General features: G+C 40.1%; 1 protein-coding gene across 11 annotated transcripts in view; it reads right to left on the bottom strand.

Moving 5' to 3' along the window:
* LOC126921419 (uncharacterized) overlaps nucleotides 1–17,932 on the bottom strand; it is a 392,226-nt gene that overhangs the window by 49,029 nt on the left and 325,265 nt on the right. Inside the window, exon 1 of one of the 11 annotated variants that reach the window (XM_050732999.1) lies at nucleotides 5,561–7,244. The exons of the other annotated variants lie outside the window; for them this stretch is intronic. Within the exon in view, the coding sequence (XP_050588956.1) occupies nucleotides 5,561–5,590 (30 nt within the window). The 5' untranslated portion in view covers nucleotides 5,591–7,244. Of the gene's footprint in view, nucleotides 1–5,560; nucleotides 7,245–17,932 lie in introns of those variants that run through there. 11 annotated transcript variants of the gene reach the window in all.

Below are 17,932 nucleotides of genomic sequence, written 5' to 3'. Positions count from 1 at the left end.
TTTTTCGGCGCGCAGAACGCGGCGTTGCGTCGGTTCAAAGTCCCCGGTGACTCAGTGCGTGCACGCGTTAGTTTCATTCGAGGCACGTGCGAGCCGCGAAGAAGCTGCGAGTGGACCTCCACGTTGGACCATCGACGTTGGCTCGAGTTAAAAGGGTTCCCGATACGTTTCGAGGGCTCGTTGATCGAGTGACAAATTATTAATGAGATTCGCCAATGATAGCGCGTACGCGTACTGGAGAAACGCGTGGAGGGCTGAATAATTCAGAATGCGAGCAAATTCTCGGCCACGATCGGATTTCTAGCTGCTTGTACGCGAGGGGATCGTCGTTTTCAGAGGGAAAGTAAAAGCTGGAAAGGCAGGTGAGCGGTCGTGGCGCAAAGGGATTGATAGCTGGGTCACGTGCCACTGATCCTCACCTCTCGTCGTTGGGAAAGCAATCGCGATAAATCTTGCAGGCTCTTTCGCGCCTTCTAGGAGAATGTTGCCCTGTGGGGACGTAACTGTGCCATAGTTGTTTTATTACAACGCATATCGAGTCAATTATCTGCCCTTTTTAAATGACAGAGGATGTGTTACGAAGTTGGTCATCGTGTAATTGCCTGTGGTGAGTCGTTCGACGTAATTTGGAAGACCCAGGTTTTTGGGAATGGATTTTGCATTTTTGTCTTTAGTATTCATTTGATAATTGCCTGAACGGTACAAATGTCATTCTACGAGGTTTTCCAGTCGAGAAATTATAAAAACGCGAATTTCTTTCCTCCTATGACGATGTCGTATAAACATAGGATCGCCGTTATTTTAGAAACATGAAATATAGAGAAACTAAGAATAGAGTTATTAGAGTTATTAGTTATTCTTATGGAATAAGAATAGAAAAATAACATATGTATTTCATAGAAATACCAATGACTTATCCAAATTAAAATATCAAAACAACATAGATATCTATAAGATCATGAAAAACTAAAAAATCAATTTTTCTCTTCAAACATTATCAAACACACCATACACATCCATATAATCCTCGAATTGCAAAAAGAATTATTCTCAAAAACAAAGATTCCACGCATCGCTTTTCACATAAAAGAAAAAGAAGCTAAATTTGTGGCGCAGATGTGAATTATAAAAGTTGGTGTCAAACACCGGACACGTATCAAAGGTAGCCACGACAAACAATCGCGGCACGAGCACAACTGTGCAAACAAGATAATTAACACCTCTCGACCTCGACATTATCGGTGCAGCATACGAGCTTTGTGTACTTTTCCATTTCACGGACGGATTTCACGTCGTTGTTTGTCGACAAACTTGCGATCGATTCATCAAATTGTGCATTCGCGCGAAAATTCGCATTGTAACAGCGCCGATTAATACTGGTTATGATTTGAAGCAGTTCTTGCGGGGTGTATTAGTCTACAGACTACTAAAGCGAATCGATGTGCGAATAGGAGCGAGTAGGGTCGTTGGACGCGTTAATATTCTTGCTCGTTATGGCTACGAATCGCCTTTCTCTTTCGTTTTCGTTGTATATTCTACTTTTTTAGTTTTTATTATCGACGAAAAATTCTTTGGCTTCGTCGTACAACGATGATTCTGCAATTTCCTTCGTTTCTTTTGTCGTAAGTGAACAATTTTTTTACTATTGTTGCATACTCTACTTGTTTGTTCTCCATTGTCAACGAGGAACAGATAGTACAGATTTTATGGGTTAGCTTTTGTCTGGTACAGTTATATGTTTTCTACAGCTTGGTATGGTCTTACTGTATTTTTTGTGAGATTAATGCGTATAATTTTATGACACAAGATCGTGAACACGATACAGCTCTTAAAATTAATTCTTTTTGTAAAATAGATGAAATATATTCGTATTATTGCGTCTACTATTACTACTATTAGACGTTACGGAGCTACATGATCTATAATTTTACTTCACCTAATATTATGAACATACAAAAAGTGACTCAATATTAATTTTTCTATTTTATTATAATATACGAGAAGCGTCACACAGATCAACGAATCCTACGATTTTTAAAACTCCATCGTCTCTTTCATTAATACTTTTTATCCGCATATGCAATTTCGCCTCTAAAATCCAGCCTGGTACAAAAGCTTCCATGTAATCATTACCGACCGTATAACAGTTTCGCGGCGGTTATCAAAAGAATCGGTAATCGTGGAACATGCCTCAGTGTAATTCGAGTAACGAACCCAAATGCAAATTCACCTTGCCTCTGGTGAAGAATAAAATCCTTTCTCTCGTATTTTCATGGTTTTCCATTTCGACCGGACAGTGTAACGCGTTCTTTCGCGATCGACCGGTAATTAGTCGAACCGCGATAAAGGAACCGTAACTTACGATCCTCGACACGACGTTGCTCGAGTTACAAACGACGTGGTCCCGTTCATTTACAAAATGAACGCCAGTCAACGACGTTTTTCCACGAATTCGTCGAGTTTCGTGCGGTTGCACGATCAGCCTCCCGGTATCGTATTATTTAGGGGTTGCTTTCGCCATGATTTATCGCTGTGAACCGCGTTGATACGCGTCGTTACATCAAACCGTGTGCTAACGATGATAACGCTAGTTTCGTACACTCGTTGAAAATCCTGGAATTAGCTAACAGATATACGGGGCTATTCCTCCCGGTATGCACCGTGCGAACCGTGGCTACGTTTCCGGTATTCTACTCGAGAGAATTTGTGAATCGTACGGCTTGCTACAGCAAGAATGCTGGGCATAGCGTATCACTGTTATGGAAGAAATTCTTTGAACATGTTGGAGAAATTCGGCGATTCATGGAGAAATAATATCTTGTAGAATTTTGATTCTAAAATTTTCTTTCTCAATTTGAATTTTAATTTATTTACGGCGAGAAAACACATTACAGTATACAATATTATATTACAGATTACAAGTTATAATAGAATTATGAATTAAGACGAGGTACGGTACAAAAAATACTTCGTTGCTTTCCAAGTTTGAGAAAATATAATAATGGATGAATTTCCTCGCTGTTCTACGTGTTTCAAAAACCTAAGAATATTTCGCGATGTTTATCAATATTCCTACGATGTTATATAATTCCTTGCTAAGATAAAAACCGTTTTCCAATAAAAATGAAAATTCACAGGATGAAATTTACTTTTTGAAAATTAATTTTGTCGTTCAATGTTGCCTAATTTTCTTTGTCAAATTTGTTGCTTTTCACGAAAACCAAATATCTCTTCTACGACAACTCAAAGGTTGCAGTCACATAAATTTTTGATATCTCTCAATATGCAATCGTCACAATAATCATAGTAATTTTAAAAGACGTAACGTCGTAGGTACTGACATTAGCGATGCTCGGGTTAATCAATCTTCAATTACTTGAACGATCTTGATCATAAGACAAAGAGAAAGAGAGAAGGGGAGAGAGAGAGAGAGAGAGAGAGAGAGAGAGAGAGAGAGAGAGAGAAGAGCGGATGAATAGAAATTGTGGAGGGTTTGTGTGAGCTGAATCGGAAGAGATTCAGCGGGCGTGATTCAAATCGTCAAAGTAAACTCTGTCTTTTACGAACGCACGAGGCGCATGAATGCTTCATTCATCGGCACGGAAAGCGGCCGGTGAATGGGTGTCTCTCATGGGCGCAGATATCTACGCGTGATACCTGCGGCAGAGCTTAAATGGCCCATGAATTTCCTCGTTACCTTTTTCTTCTTGTCCCTTCTCCTCTTCCGCCTCGCATTTTTATCCTCCAAGCTGCCGTGTGCTCCGATTTCAACGAGAAACTGTCGAACAACGGTATTCTTTTAACAGAATCGGTGATATCAATTTTCTAAGACGAGAACAGACTGTGTTTCTTCTTTTCCTTTAAAGAAGCGGGATCTTCGACGGTTGAAACAATTTCACAGGTTTTTCATCGAGTTCAAAGGATAATCATTACTTCCACGATTTTGCAGAAAAGAAGAAAATTACAGATATTCGAAGGTGAAAATAAAGAAACAATCGTAAGAATGAAATATTTTTTTTGGGAAAGTAAATGGTTCACCATTTCTTCTTCTTCGAAGTTCAAGTTAAACAACCCTTCGCCCTTATAGTTATAAGAAAGACTAATCCAAACTTCATCTCAGTCTTCAGAAAAGAACGTTACTTCTCCGCAGAAATATAGCGCACTTCGAGTTTTTACAACCGCGGTGTGCGCGACTTCAATGCTGTTCCCTCGCAGGGGAGAAATATTCTAAACTATAAAGAAACTACGAGGCGTCAGAGACGCAAGAAACGTAAACGCTTCCCCTTTAACTTAGCAATTTGACCTAAAAACTTGGTTTCTATCGTAAAATTTTTCTCTTGCTTGAAAATTCACGCTTTAACGTCTTTCTACATTTCCCAGTTTTATACGTCGTCGAAAAAAAAGACTGCTGGTTCCGTTCGATTATCGTACGACTTTTTCTACGGCCACAGCAGCTACTCTTTCAAAGGACGCGAATCGAGGGACGTAAAAAGTTACGAAAGTATAGAAGTTACGAAACTAGCCAGGACGGTTTTGTTACGGGACAACGGTTATGTCCCTTGCTAGCCAGACAAAACTTTCTACCCGATTGTCGTTTATAGCGCGAGACGAATATCCAAACAAGTTCAACGGTACGATTCGCCGTGAAACTCTTCCTGGCGTTCGGAACGAATGGTCCGGCTAGTTTCCAGCAACGAATAAAACGTTTCATCGCTGGAACTTTCAAAGATAATCCGTTTTGTTCGTGTAGGATAATAAAATGAATTATGCCTTCCGTTTGTATGGTGTTTTGTTCGTCTTGGAATGTCCTTTACTCGAATATGGAAGCTTTATGCGATAGTAGTTTAATAGAAGTTAGATGGCTTTGCAGGGCACGCGTGGTCGCTTTAATCGTTGATGTGAATTCCTCTTCAATGTTTCTACCGTTCTATTCGGGGAGTTTAAGTGGCAAAAAGAAATAAGAAATATTTTTTACTGGAGAACAATTGCGCCGAATATACGGTTAATAGTTGTAACTAAAGTAATTCATCTTTGCTTCTAGATTCATCACAAGATGGATATCAGTTTTAACTTCTCGTACGAATAACAAAAAGTATATGATTTTCCAAACAAAGCTACACTAAACGTTTTTAAAATCGCAAGGAATGCTCCGGAGACAATAAAGAGTATAAAATCACGATGCAATTATGTTACTCGTAATACGACATACTTTCTGAAATTAATCAACTTCGATATCTCAAAAGAAAAATCACAATTTTCCAAATATATATCCATCGCTCTGATCTTGAACCCGATACACTGTCCTTAACCTCGAATCGTTCTATTCGCACAAAGCACCATATGCAACCCCGCAAATTCTCAAACAATCGATTTATAAATGTACCTTTATATTCCCCATTCACGCTCTAACCCATATACTGCTTCATTATCCAGCGAAAAGAAGGAAGAAAGAAAGGAAGGAAAAAAGGGAGAAGTGAAGGCTGGACGCAGCACGCGTGTTGTCGGTAACGGGTCGAGAATCGAAAGAAGCTCGCACGGCCACCCTTCTCGAGCGACTCACCCTGCTTTGCTTAGTGAGGTTGGCGCCCATCAGCCGGCGATTCTTCGTGGCGTCGAGGACGTTCCGACGGGGGGTGCCCTCTCCGCCGGGACATTCCCGTCCTGAGGGTGCAGAGGGATTGACCCCTCCTGCTGTTCCCCAACGGTGCACTCGTGCGGCCACCCTGCCTATTGGGCCCTCCACCAGTCCCCTTAGAAGTCGTAACGTACTACCCTTGCACGATAGTCCACCACCACCACCACCACCACCACCACCACTGACACCACTCGTAGCGCAGCTACCAATGCCGTTACTACCACCGTTATTATTCTTCTGCCCACGACTGTCGCCGTGTTCGTTGATAGTCCCACTGTCGTCACCGATAACACCACTGCCACCACCACTCCTGTCGTCGACACTTTCACCCTCCACCTCCTTCGTTTCCAGCCTCGTTGTATGTTTCGTCTCCTCCACCCTCCCCGTTGATCTTTCTCCTGTCACCTTCGCAGATGATCGGCGTCCTCGTGATTCCCCACGGTCTCCGCCACCCTCTGGAGAAGCGCGTCGCAGCTGTCTCGAAATCGTTGCAGCTGCAGCGCAATCGCTCGATCAACGAACCTCGTGTCGTTGGTCGAGTCTCGTGGCTCACGAACGCTTCTCTTTGCTATGAATTTGTTCGGATCTTTTCTGCAAATGGAATTTTTTCTCCAGAAAGAAGAATCTCTTGAAGAGGAGATCTTTGCTATTGCGAAGATTTCTTCTTAATTTTGACTTCTTTAGAAATTTATCGAATATGTCGGTTTCTGATTTAAAAGAGAATCTCGTTGATAAAGTTGATGGTATTTATGGAAGGACAAGAGGGTGGATTAACTTCCTGGAAGACTCTTGTTCGCGATGGTGTTTTAGATGGTTGATGAGTGATTTCGTGGGTTCGCTTACTCGTAAAAAATATATACAAAAGATATATCACGATCTGGAGGTAGAGGATTTCACGGTTGAAAGCGAGCTACGTTCTATCGCGAGTAAGGCAACGATCTTTCTAGATTAGGATCGGTAAAATTTCGGATGGGCCATCAGCTGAACACGTTCTCGTTCATCTCTGTGCATCGCTCGAACGTACCAGGTGTCCGCCTGTCAACTCCCATTACACAGTCCGTTCACTGTCATGTCCCGGTAGACGGTACTCGTCATACGAACTCGTGTTCACTGGACATCGATACTCGCACGTCGCTGCGGCCGACAGCGAGACAACGAGCCACCCCTTCTGTCCTTCAAAACTCCGATCGATCCTCTCTTTCGATTAACTACCTCGCCGACTGTTACTTAAACCTCCGCTGCCAGTTAAAACATTGATATTTCAGACATCGAGCGTTCAGGAAATTTTTAGTAAAGTCCACATATAGAATATTCGAAGTTCTCTATAGAATATTCCAACATTTATTCATCCCTTATTAAGCATTCACCAAGTTCTCAAAGTTGCAATTTAGAAGATCGCAGAATAAAAATATAAGAGTCATTGATAGGATATTTAAGAAATTGTTCAAAACTATCCAAGCGAAGAATATTTTCTTATAGTGGAAGAGGTAGCTGAGACGAGCGAAGGTGTCACGCGCGTCGACGACGACGACGAGGATCGGCGTGGAACGGGGCGAAAACACGAGCTGACGTCCGTGTGGCGCGCTGGTTGCCGACCGACTGACTGCCTATCGCCGATTAACGGCCTCCCTTCGCCGTGTGTCTGACTCACTCCAACCCTTGGGGAGGATTTTCAACGGTGCGCCTGCGTGGCTCGCGCGTGCATACGCACGGTGGAGCGCGTGAAACAGCGCTGCTGATCCTCCTGTTCTTACACGTTCGAAAAACGACGAAAAAGCGAGATTCTCGTCGGACAAAGCTAGTAAAACTTTCTACGTATACCTCTTCATGGTGTTTTCTTCTGCTTCGTTCTTTCACGTTTCCTTTTTGTTGCGCTTGCAGTTTGGTTCTAAAGCAAAAGGGGTGGTGGTAGTGGTGCTGGTGGTGACCAAGGATGGCAACGCGGATGGTAGTTTTTTTAGGTTTTTTTAAGGATCCGAATTTTTCACGGTCTTTGATGGTTGAGAAAGTTTCTTGTTAGAGATTTTGGTTTCATTTTTGAGTCTTTTTTTTAAGGAGTTGTAGAAGTACATTTGTAGTTTGTTGCACATTTGTTGTTTTTAGGTAATTCATGATAGAAAATCTAATAGCAAAAGACTAACTGAAAATCTCTAGTTTGTACAAACAAACAAGGCAGCGAGATTATATTAGAAGATCGGTATCGATTTTTCTTGAATAAGTACACTCAATCTCTATCATGAATGTTTCTATCATTTGGTGGTATTTGGTGATCGAGGAAGTTTGTGGTTTGGAATTTTGATTTGATTTTAGACAATTAATGAACAAACTAGACAACGAAATTCGATTACGAAATCCGTATTGATTTTTTTTTTGTTCAATAATTTACTTAATCTCTATTGCGAATTATTCTACTGGATCAATCATATGATCAGAAATGAGACAGTCTTATAGACTGATAGATCGAAAGTTTTATAGATTGACGTATTATTAGTTACACAACAAAAAAAGATTAGGCTTCAAACAGTCGTTAGATAAAAATGTACAAACAGTTTTGGGTTGCTTAAAAGAATTTCGAATATAAAATTCGATATGATATAATAATACATACGATATTATAAAAGAACATGTAGACAGTAGATGAGCAAGATTTGCGTTGATTAGGGTCAGTACAACTCGGCTAAACAGCGATCTAAATCGCTCAAGCTCATCAGAATCCACTGCCTCGTAAGACACTGGTAATTACGTAAACTGGGTATGAAGACGGTCGCTATGGAATCGCTTAGATTAAGGTCTCGTAATCTCATTTCCTATCCTCTAATAAATTCATAACATCGATTGACCCTCGATATCCTTCGCGGTTAATCCGCTTTATGACATTTTAAAACTGATTAGGGGATTGCGCTCACTTTAGCTGCCCCTCATAGAAACCGCGCCATTATTTTGAAAATTCATCGACGAACAATAGTCGTGTATCAATCACGTACGAAATAATCGATCCTCGTGATTTATTATCGCGCGTTTTACTACGGAACGACGTGAATTTTATTTTAACGGCGGAGTATTCGAACACCGTGATTTGCTAGAATTTTCGTCGGAGGGTAAAATGGCGTTACCGCGTTTTATATTTATAACGGGAATTTTTCGCTGTCCGCCGCGTTTAATATAAGCCGCTGGGGTCAGAGATATTGAGGTTTGACGACGTTTACAAATCGCTGACGGCGAACGACGCGGTCGTTGTTTCGAACGAGGGATTCTGTTTCGTGGGATTATTCCCTGCGAGCTGCTACTTTGAGAATTAAATTGAATGGCATGGATAGCGGTGTTCGTTACGTCGACATGCACCAAGTTTGCAAACCTGACGCGAAACGAGTAGCAGCAGTTGGCGAAATAGCTGTCAAAGACTTGGCGCGATGAGAAGCTTAAAAGCTTTTGACGCGTTCGTTGAAATTAACCGTCGTTAAGATACATACATTTTGACACGGACACACGATATTTCTTGATGCAACGCCATTCACATTTTAAAAGAAGAAAACTTCAAACTAAACAAATGAAGTTTCTAACTCTCTAATATTAAAACGGTGATCGGAAGATATAAACTAATATAAACTAAGGAAAATTATTATCTTACAGTGTCGACATAATTAATGAGTACTGTTATAATATCAAATATTTACATCACAAGATTTCACACGTGAAATAACTCGTGAAACAATAACTCTACTAATTTGCTGATGGACTGACGATCAATCAGGAGTATCGTTAGACCACAGAGACAACACTAGACGATGATAAATACACGTTGATTTCTGAAGGAAAGCGAAACTGCCCTGTTCGATCGATACGTCCGTTGCTTCGCCATTCCGCAAAGTATATTAACAGGTTGCCAATATCCCGATGGCGAGCAGGCAAGAGGATCCATGGAGGGCGACATTGTGAGGCAAACAATTTAATATGCGCCGCCTCTCAACGAAAGTCCTTGCTAAGGACCCTTCCTCGGCATACCTTATCTGTCTTCTAACAGTCACAAAGCCGAGATCTCCACGTTTATTGGAAAGTTCTACTGTCGTGCGATCCCCGGGCAGGATGAAAGGTGCTTCTGTACCCCCATCATCATTCCTCCCTTTCTCTCTCTCTTTCTTGTTTCTCTCCTCTTCTCTGTTCTCATCCCTGTCCGTCCCGTATCATCGATACAGAGAAGCCAGTAGCTCCGGTGCCTCTTATCTGTCGACTGTTCAACGTTTCGTGGTACGCGGGCCTGATTCGGTAGAAAGCGGAATTTGCCTGGCATTTCCCGTTTTGAGAGATTGCCTGGATCTTCTCGAGCTATACAATTAGACGAGATAAGACATCGTAGTCGTAGTGGAATTTTATTCGGCGTTGAGTCGGATTTCACTCGGTTTGTTCTTCTCTGATCTCTGGAAGTTATGGGAGAGCTAGGGTGTTTCTGAGAAAAAGGGTGGTTTTAAGTCACGGTGGACGCGATTCAGATATTTAGTCAAAGAGAACGACAGATCGTAGGAATTGAAGAATACAGCAGAACTGTGTATCTAAGGATTTAATAGAGGATAAGGAGAGGAAAGTTTCCTTGAACGTTTGCGACAAATTTAGAAGAAAATAAACCGTGAATTATGCTGATTATACATACATTGTGATATGAGAAACGGTGGATATTTGGTTGAAAAAATTAAATTTTTCTAGAAATTAAAGAAGGAAGAGTTGATCGTATATTTAAGAATTTGAGATAAGAAAAACTATGTTGATTATGACGAATTTAAAATATTTAATAAAAAAACAATTCTTCCAGAACTTGACAAATAAAAGATTGATATCCAAGAATTTAAAATGAAGAATTCAAATGAGAAATTATTTATGCTAAATATTATCTTGATAAGATAGAAGTATGGAATTTTCATATTTTTGTGATCTTCGATACCGGCACGTTCATACCTTTGCACGGTGCATTTTTTTTTCATTCACTGCATTGCTTCGAAAGCATGTCACCCTCGAAGGACAGCTCGAACAGCTGGATTTTGTGCCTCCCTTGTTCGTTCCTTTTTCTACCAGTACGGTCGACCGACATATGAAAGACGATACGTTCACGACGGCGAAATTCACCAAATGAGTCTCGTTTCATACATATGTCAGTCGCTGAAACATTCTACATTCGACGTTCAATATTTTAAGAATTGGTTTCACTTCAAATTCAAAGCTTCTAAAATCCAAAAATTTTTCCAACCTAAAATCCCAATCGTCTAGAGAATCAAAGACAAGTTATTCTCCTCAGTCCTACCTCACACCTATTCAAGTGTACAAATTCCAAAAAATCACGTTATCTCGCTCGAACACGTTATACTCAAACACGGTGGACAACGGGAAATTTGCCAAACAAAAAATACAAAAGACACCATAATTTTCCAAAATGTATTTATATTTACCAAAAAAAAAAAAAACAAATAAATATACGATATACCAGGGAAGTGATGAGCATTATTAATGTGGTAAAAAATTGTTAGTGCAGGAGTTATTAAAATTCGTTTCTGCACATCTTATTCCCGGAAGAAAAGTTGTGCAACGTGATGAAGCTAAGGTTCAAGACACGCAAAATGCGTGTTGTTACACGGGGGTCGCGAAAACAGCGAGGAAACACGACGAGCAACCGGTAACGTGTTAAGTCACACGCGGCTCGTTTCCACGCATAACAATGTACGAGAGAAACCGGCAGGAACAATGACGTATGCCCATCATAATGCGCTGCTGTGTACGTCTTCATGGCAATTAGCATGCATCCAGCGGAGCTTAGGCCACGTTGAGGGGGTGTCCGAATAATCCCGCGTGATCTACGCACGTTTCCGATACCCATATGCACTATGCTTATGCCAGTGCTTGCCGCAAACCCCACGTATACAAGTAGCCCCGTATTACGTCCACGTGGGGGGAACAAAGAGGGCGGAGCCCTTTGAATAATTTCCCTTTTTACTCCGGGGAACCCACCCGGCTTTATTTGTTTCCTGCTGAAAATCGATCGACCATATTGCTGTAACCACTGTTTAATAACGATCTACTTCAGCCAGAGGATTTGCTGTCCTCTGGAAACAGAGCGAGGATCAGCGGTGATCGATGATGATTAATTGAGACGTTGCATACAATATGAATTAAAATAATAATTATTATCGCTAATATCTTTGGCTTCTATGGCCAAATATAATTTTCAATTTGACGTATTGCACTTTTAGCGAAATATTCCTTTTTGGACGAAAAATAACGTTCGTGTACAGAAATCAATAAGAGTGAACTTATCGTGTCTTTTCCTGTGATGCTCAATCGTTGAATACTTATCGGTTAAATGTTGGTTGTTCGGTAGAATATATTTAACAATATTCATTGAGGTTCGTCAAATAAAACAAGACTTTAAATTTTTAGAATAGAAAGTAGTATTCGTTAACCAGTTTCTTTATTCTACTCACGTTCCTGTAGGAAGTAGCGAATGGTTGGAGGATACATACCTGAAACAGAAAAAGAATATTCTCATCAGCGATGCACTATGAAATGAAGGATTAAGTTTCCTCACGTACTATGATCAATCAAGCTGACACAGTGTACAACTGTAAATGTTTGTAAACGACTCGATCAATTCAAAAAAATGTGCAATTCGAGACTTCGGAAACATTGCCCTACATCCTTCTCGTCTTTTCATGTTTACCGCGAACCGATTACGTGGCTCATTTCATTTCTGAAACTTTCATCCCATAAACTTCAACTATGTACGCAACTTTTATGATAAAAACTTCCGCGCTTTGAAACTGTGATTTTTGCATTCTAAAAGTACATTCTCGTCAAAAAGTACCATATTATTACAACAAGAAAAATATATCACAAAGTCGTAGTGCTCCAAAATAAGATTTCGCCGACATGTTTTACGAAAATGAATTCCGTATAGCGAGATAGGAAGCGTAGCAAACAACGTAAGCGTCGCAGACGAGGATCAAAAGAACGTGGCGTTTCTGTAAATCGTAGAAAGAGAGAGAGAGAGAGAGGCAGGTGAGAGGAAGAGAGCAGCTCTTAATACAGGAATTACACGTCGGGAAGGAAACGTGACGAGACTTTTACGACAGGAAGGAAAACGTTGACGGCGACAGGAGGAAAATTCGAGATTTGATATTTCGGCGAGGACTCGCTGAAGACTCTACACGGCAAAGCGGAACCGAGTCTCTCGGTGAATATGAACAAGAAACGAGTCGAGCGATGATAACGCTGAAGAGCTTTCCGCTGTACTGTATCGTATTTACTACGCGTGAAAGTATGAAACGACTCTCGGCGACTTGTAAGCGTACAGGAGAACGACGATTAGCGGCATGCAATAAAATAACTTTTAGCGAGCACCGTTGCGCGATACTGGCTCGTTTTTTACATTGCAAGTTGCAAGTTGTTGCACTTTCCAGTTCTGTCGTCGTTCGTGTCCATGTAAATCACGCGATTCTGCTGTTCCCTTCAATTTGGCAGTGCATCTGATAGACGATTATTTAGTAGCTGAATCATGGTTTTTGTTCGGGTCTGAGGTGTTATATATGTTTTTAATTTTGAAATACGTAAGTTGCATTATGTAGACTTCTATGAGTATATACGATGGTATATCATTAATTCGTACACTATGGCGATGGTTTTTTCGTTTACTTCAAATTCGAGGTCCATACGAATGGATATAACTACAATAGATACGTCTTTTGATATTCTATGAAGTGGAACTGAAATAGTGTGATTAAATGGTCCTACTTAAGATAAGTGTACGACTTTAAATGGCTCTAAAATGTTTCAAGTATTGATATAATTTCCAATAATTTCAACCATGAAATGGCTATAAATATTATTCAAACGGTCTTGTTATGATCTTGAATAATTTTCGAACGAACCAGAGTTCCTCTGTGCTTGCTTTTGGTATTTGGACAAATATCTGATCACAATAAACGTATATCATTTTGTGGCCACCTGCTACGAAAACATTTTTGGCGAACAATCGTATATTTCGTAAATAAGGGCGTATCATTGGTTAGGTTAGCTACTCTGATGTTTTTGCCCTTTGTCCCCACCATAAACAGGGGTTGGATGATGTTCGTCGAATAATTGGTAGGGCAGTAATGACAATCATTTAGATTTTCTCTGTGGTTATTCATCTCCGGTCATGCGTGCAATGATATTGCAGGGAATCACAAAGATCCATCCCTAGGAAGATAGCTATATCTTTTTTCTTTCATTTAATGAATTTAATGCACAATAAATTCTTGTTCTAACGAGCAAGAGGAAATTACAATTCTCTATTTCGTCAGTACATAAATATCGAAGCTGAGACATTGTCATGTTTGTTCTATTCATTTCTCGCTTCCTCTAATTTTGTTCATTTGTTTTCATAATTAGTTTCAATTATTCCGAAATTATAACTTATTCAACTAACGTTTAGTAATATCGTATAAACTAATATAAATAGACTACGAATTTTTATGCATTCATGGCTAATTTGAAAAAAAAACATATTAGACAATGTAGCGGCACTCGAGCACGGAACTTTCCAACGGCTTCGCGACACAAAGCGCTATACCTTCAAAGCGTAAGGCCGACGTGCCTAATGTGCCATCGATATCCCTATGGTTCTTCCGCCGAATATTCGGAAGAATGCACGCACGGCAACCGCCGCGGTACATCTAATAAACGCGTGTGTAGTGGGGATATCGAAGGGCAACTAAGAAAAGAATCCATTTGATTTCGAACAAAAGAGTCTTTCTGCCTCCAACCGCGAAGTGCGAAAGGTTCAGCATCATAGCGAAGCAAACACAAGCCGAGATACGCGATTGTAAACTCTCGATGGTTAATCATAAGTGTGAATCGTATAAATTGTTGATCTGTTGATTGTTAATAGAAATAAACTTTTTGTTGAACATCTGAGTATTCCTTCCGCACCTATCACGACACACCACCTCAACAATTTTCCACGTATGTTCCACTTTTGAATTATACCCGTAAAACTATAAATTTGCATAAATATTCAGTCTACGATCGTATGCTTTTTTAAATTTGACAACAAGATCCAACGTTACATAAATTTCTTCTTCCCATGAGAGTACCTGTCGCATGCAAAGTTGCCGGAAATTCTGTCAAATTTGGCGAACGAGGGCACGTCCCTCGGTGGGTCAGTAACGACACCCCTTTTATCCTTGGTGGTAACCCCCAGGAAGCGGTGATGCTTCTCCAAATACATAATTCGTCGGCGAGGAACGAGTCTATACGAGTCGCATCCCTGTTTTCTCTTGAGCGTGGTTGGTGGGCGTGTGTGCGTCTCGCCATTAATTAAAGGGGCCCCGGAGTGCACCCTTCTCGATAAAAACCTTCGGGCGTATAGAGCGCGGGGGCGACGATGGTTGTTCCGCGAATGCCGGGGTGCGGCCTCGAGATAGCCGAAATAACGTGGGGTCGTACGGTCCACCGACGATCTCCGGATTTTAGTTTAAATTTCCAGCTACAAGCCGTGTCATTAACGGCGATTTATCGCTAGTCGGAAACATCGATCGGTTTCAACCCTTTTATCGATTCCAGATCAGCGCCTTTTTAACTTTAAAATAGAGATTTTGAGATATAATTTGTCATACGAGAGAGGAAGGTCATTGATCTCCAAAAAATTTTTTCTACGATTAGGAAGTTGAAATGATACCTGTTAAAAGATAACAAGTTAAATGATAATTTAACGAATAAACAAACTTTTTACCGTATAATATACAAATAAATAAATGTAACGAATCTAAATAAATTTTGTTCTGCTTAATCTCCTTTTAAATCTGCGAAAATAAATTTTATTGAAAATCAATTCAAACGATAAATGGTATAAAATTAATAAAAAGTCACTTGTGACTTCTTGGTCACATCCTTTGCCATTTCAACTTCTCAATTATGTTCCTCTAATTTCTCGTTGTTCTAATGCGTAATCTGAACTCTTTTGATACACAACTCTACCGATGCTCATATGAGTATCGGTACAAGATACACAGATACAAGAATATTCTTGTATACCTATATTTTCCTTTTACTCTCTTTAAATATTCGAATCTTACTTTATATAACATAATTACACCATAGCTACTTTATCAAAAATGTTTTAGCAAAGATTTACTATGTACGTGTAATTAGGCAGCAACCTTATTTTAATACTTTTTTCTCTTCCACCCCCTATGTCTTTAATAACACGCAAGAATGCGCAAGATCGGCTTTCTACTGTGCAAAAGAAGGGCGAAAGGCAGGACATAGAAACAAAGAAAGAAAGGAGCGGAGACTATAGAATTTATCGGCAAGTTCTGTTCGATCTGGGCGCAGATTTTTGTATCGGCGGGTCGGCAAACAATTTACGTTCGTTGTCTGGCTGGGTGCAACGATTTATCGTCGTCTGGCTTGTTTTCCAGCGCGCCGTGTGTCGAAGAGTATACGTGCGAATTGAAATACTAGAAAACACTTGAACCGGGGCTTTTTTTCTCTCTGACCCGAGGAACGAACGCAAAACGAACCGAATTTCTACCTCGCGAAATTTCCATTTTGACTTCCATCCCTCTTTCGGTCGACTCCATTAAAAAACGCCAACGTGTAAAAGGGTGGCCCGTGTTATCGTGTCACCGATACCACTTCCTCACCGCGCTAGTTCATCGACTGTCTCGGCTGTTCGTTCATAAATAATCGGCCGGCAACATTTCCATATTGTTGGCACGACGTTTTATCAATTTGCGGATTGCAAACGAGCGTATCTTCGGTGCACGGACGGAAGAATTTGTTGTATAGAAGCTGGCGGATACGTCTGTTTCATGGCAAGTTTGGATTTACGTTAGAACATGAAGATCACAGGAACAGAATGTGATAAACAATTTTAGGACTCAGCGCTCTATCGATCAGTTATCATTTTGTTACTAGTTATCTAAAACTATTCCTTTTTAAATACATTTTGAATATTCTAAGGATCTAATGTCGATTGTTGCAATATTAAATATATTCTTAATCGTTTACAAGGTTTCGTAGATATACCATCTGTTATTAGGAGATAATTTTTATATTCGAATTTAAGAAATTACTATTTCTTCAACTATGTTAGCCGCTAATTGACATCGACAGTATGAAATCAGCAAATATGATGTTGTTACGTTTTTCCAGTGTGCTCTTCATACGGTCTGATATTGAAAGAATTCTGGAGTTGAAACGTTTATAGGTAAATATGCTTCTATTAGTCGATTAGCGATCTGTTTGACCAATTGATACTCTTCAAATTATTTGCATAATTATAGAGATTATTTGCATCTGTGATATCAAGTGGCATCGTAATACAGGTATTAAATGTGTAATCAATAATAATGGCTACTGTCCCGCGTTATCTGGTTAATATAGCATGGAAAAAAACAGTAATAATGACTATAGACTGTGGATTTTCACATTAACTAGATCGAATGATTATCGTTACCAGCGATTGGAACATTATCTGCTCGTTACACATTCGTAATTCTGAATGCATGAACGGTGTACGCAATTCCGGAAAATACTGGACGATATCCGTCATGTAATATTCATTAAGAAGTGTTTATGAATTATTCGTATAGATGGAACTCGCGTGATTGACAAATTATATATATTTATAAATTCACGTTACTTATTTAAAGACACGGTAAAAATTACAGCTAAACACATATCGATGTACCTCCAGGTTTCATTATTTTAGTCTACGTTTTACAATAAAAGATCTACTACCCCACGATTCAATATCACTTTCAATTTACTTTCCTATGTAAACGTGTACAAGTATAAATTGCCGTTTAGTTATACAACGTATGCTCATTGTTCCAAGCAATGAGCATATCATACCGGATTTGATGCAACGCACAGAAACGACGCGGGTCGAAGTGCAAAGTTATGTACCGATCAGCTGCGCCACCGTAAACCACAACGCGCACTGTTTCATCCCCTAATGTGGTCCGGTCATTAGTCATTACTTAGGCCTGCTGTTCGACCGATTAGAATGGGTTAGTGGGATGCGATTTACCATCCCGCGGGAATTTTCAGCCTTTTGCCTCCAGATACTATCGTAAGGGGCGTGACGCGTCTTCGAACGCGTTCATTGTTATGGAAAAATCGACACATGGAACGTGTGCCTCGATACGACTTCTATTCGAAGGGTAGATTTCACCCTCTTGCGATGGAACCAACTTTTTGAAGCTTTCTCGTGATTTTATTATGATTGATGGTTACATGAGAATCTATATATATATAAGATTATTAATAACT

The sequence above is a fragment of the Bombus affinis genome, chromosome 10 (assembly GCF_024516045.1).
Source record: "Bombus affinis isolate iyBomAffi1 chromosome 10, iyBomAffi1.2, whole genome shotgun sequence".
Classification (NCBI taxonomy): domain Eukaryota; kingdom Metazoa; phylum Arthropoda; class Insecta; order Hymenoptera; family Apidae; genus Bombus; species Bombus affinis.
Note: the sequence above shows the minus strand (reverse complement) of the source record. Positions and strands in the feature narration are given on the sequence as shown.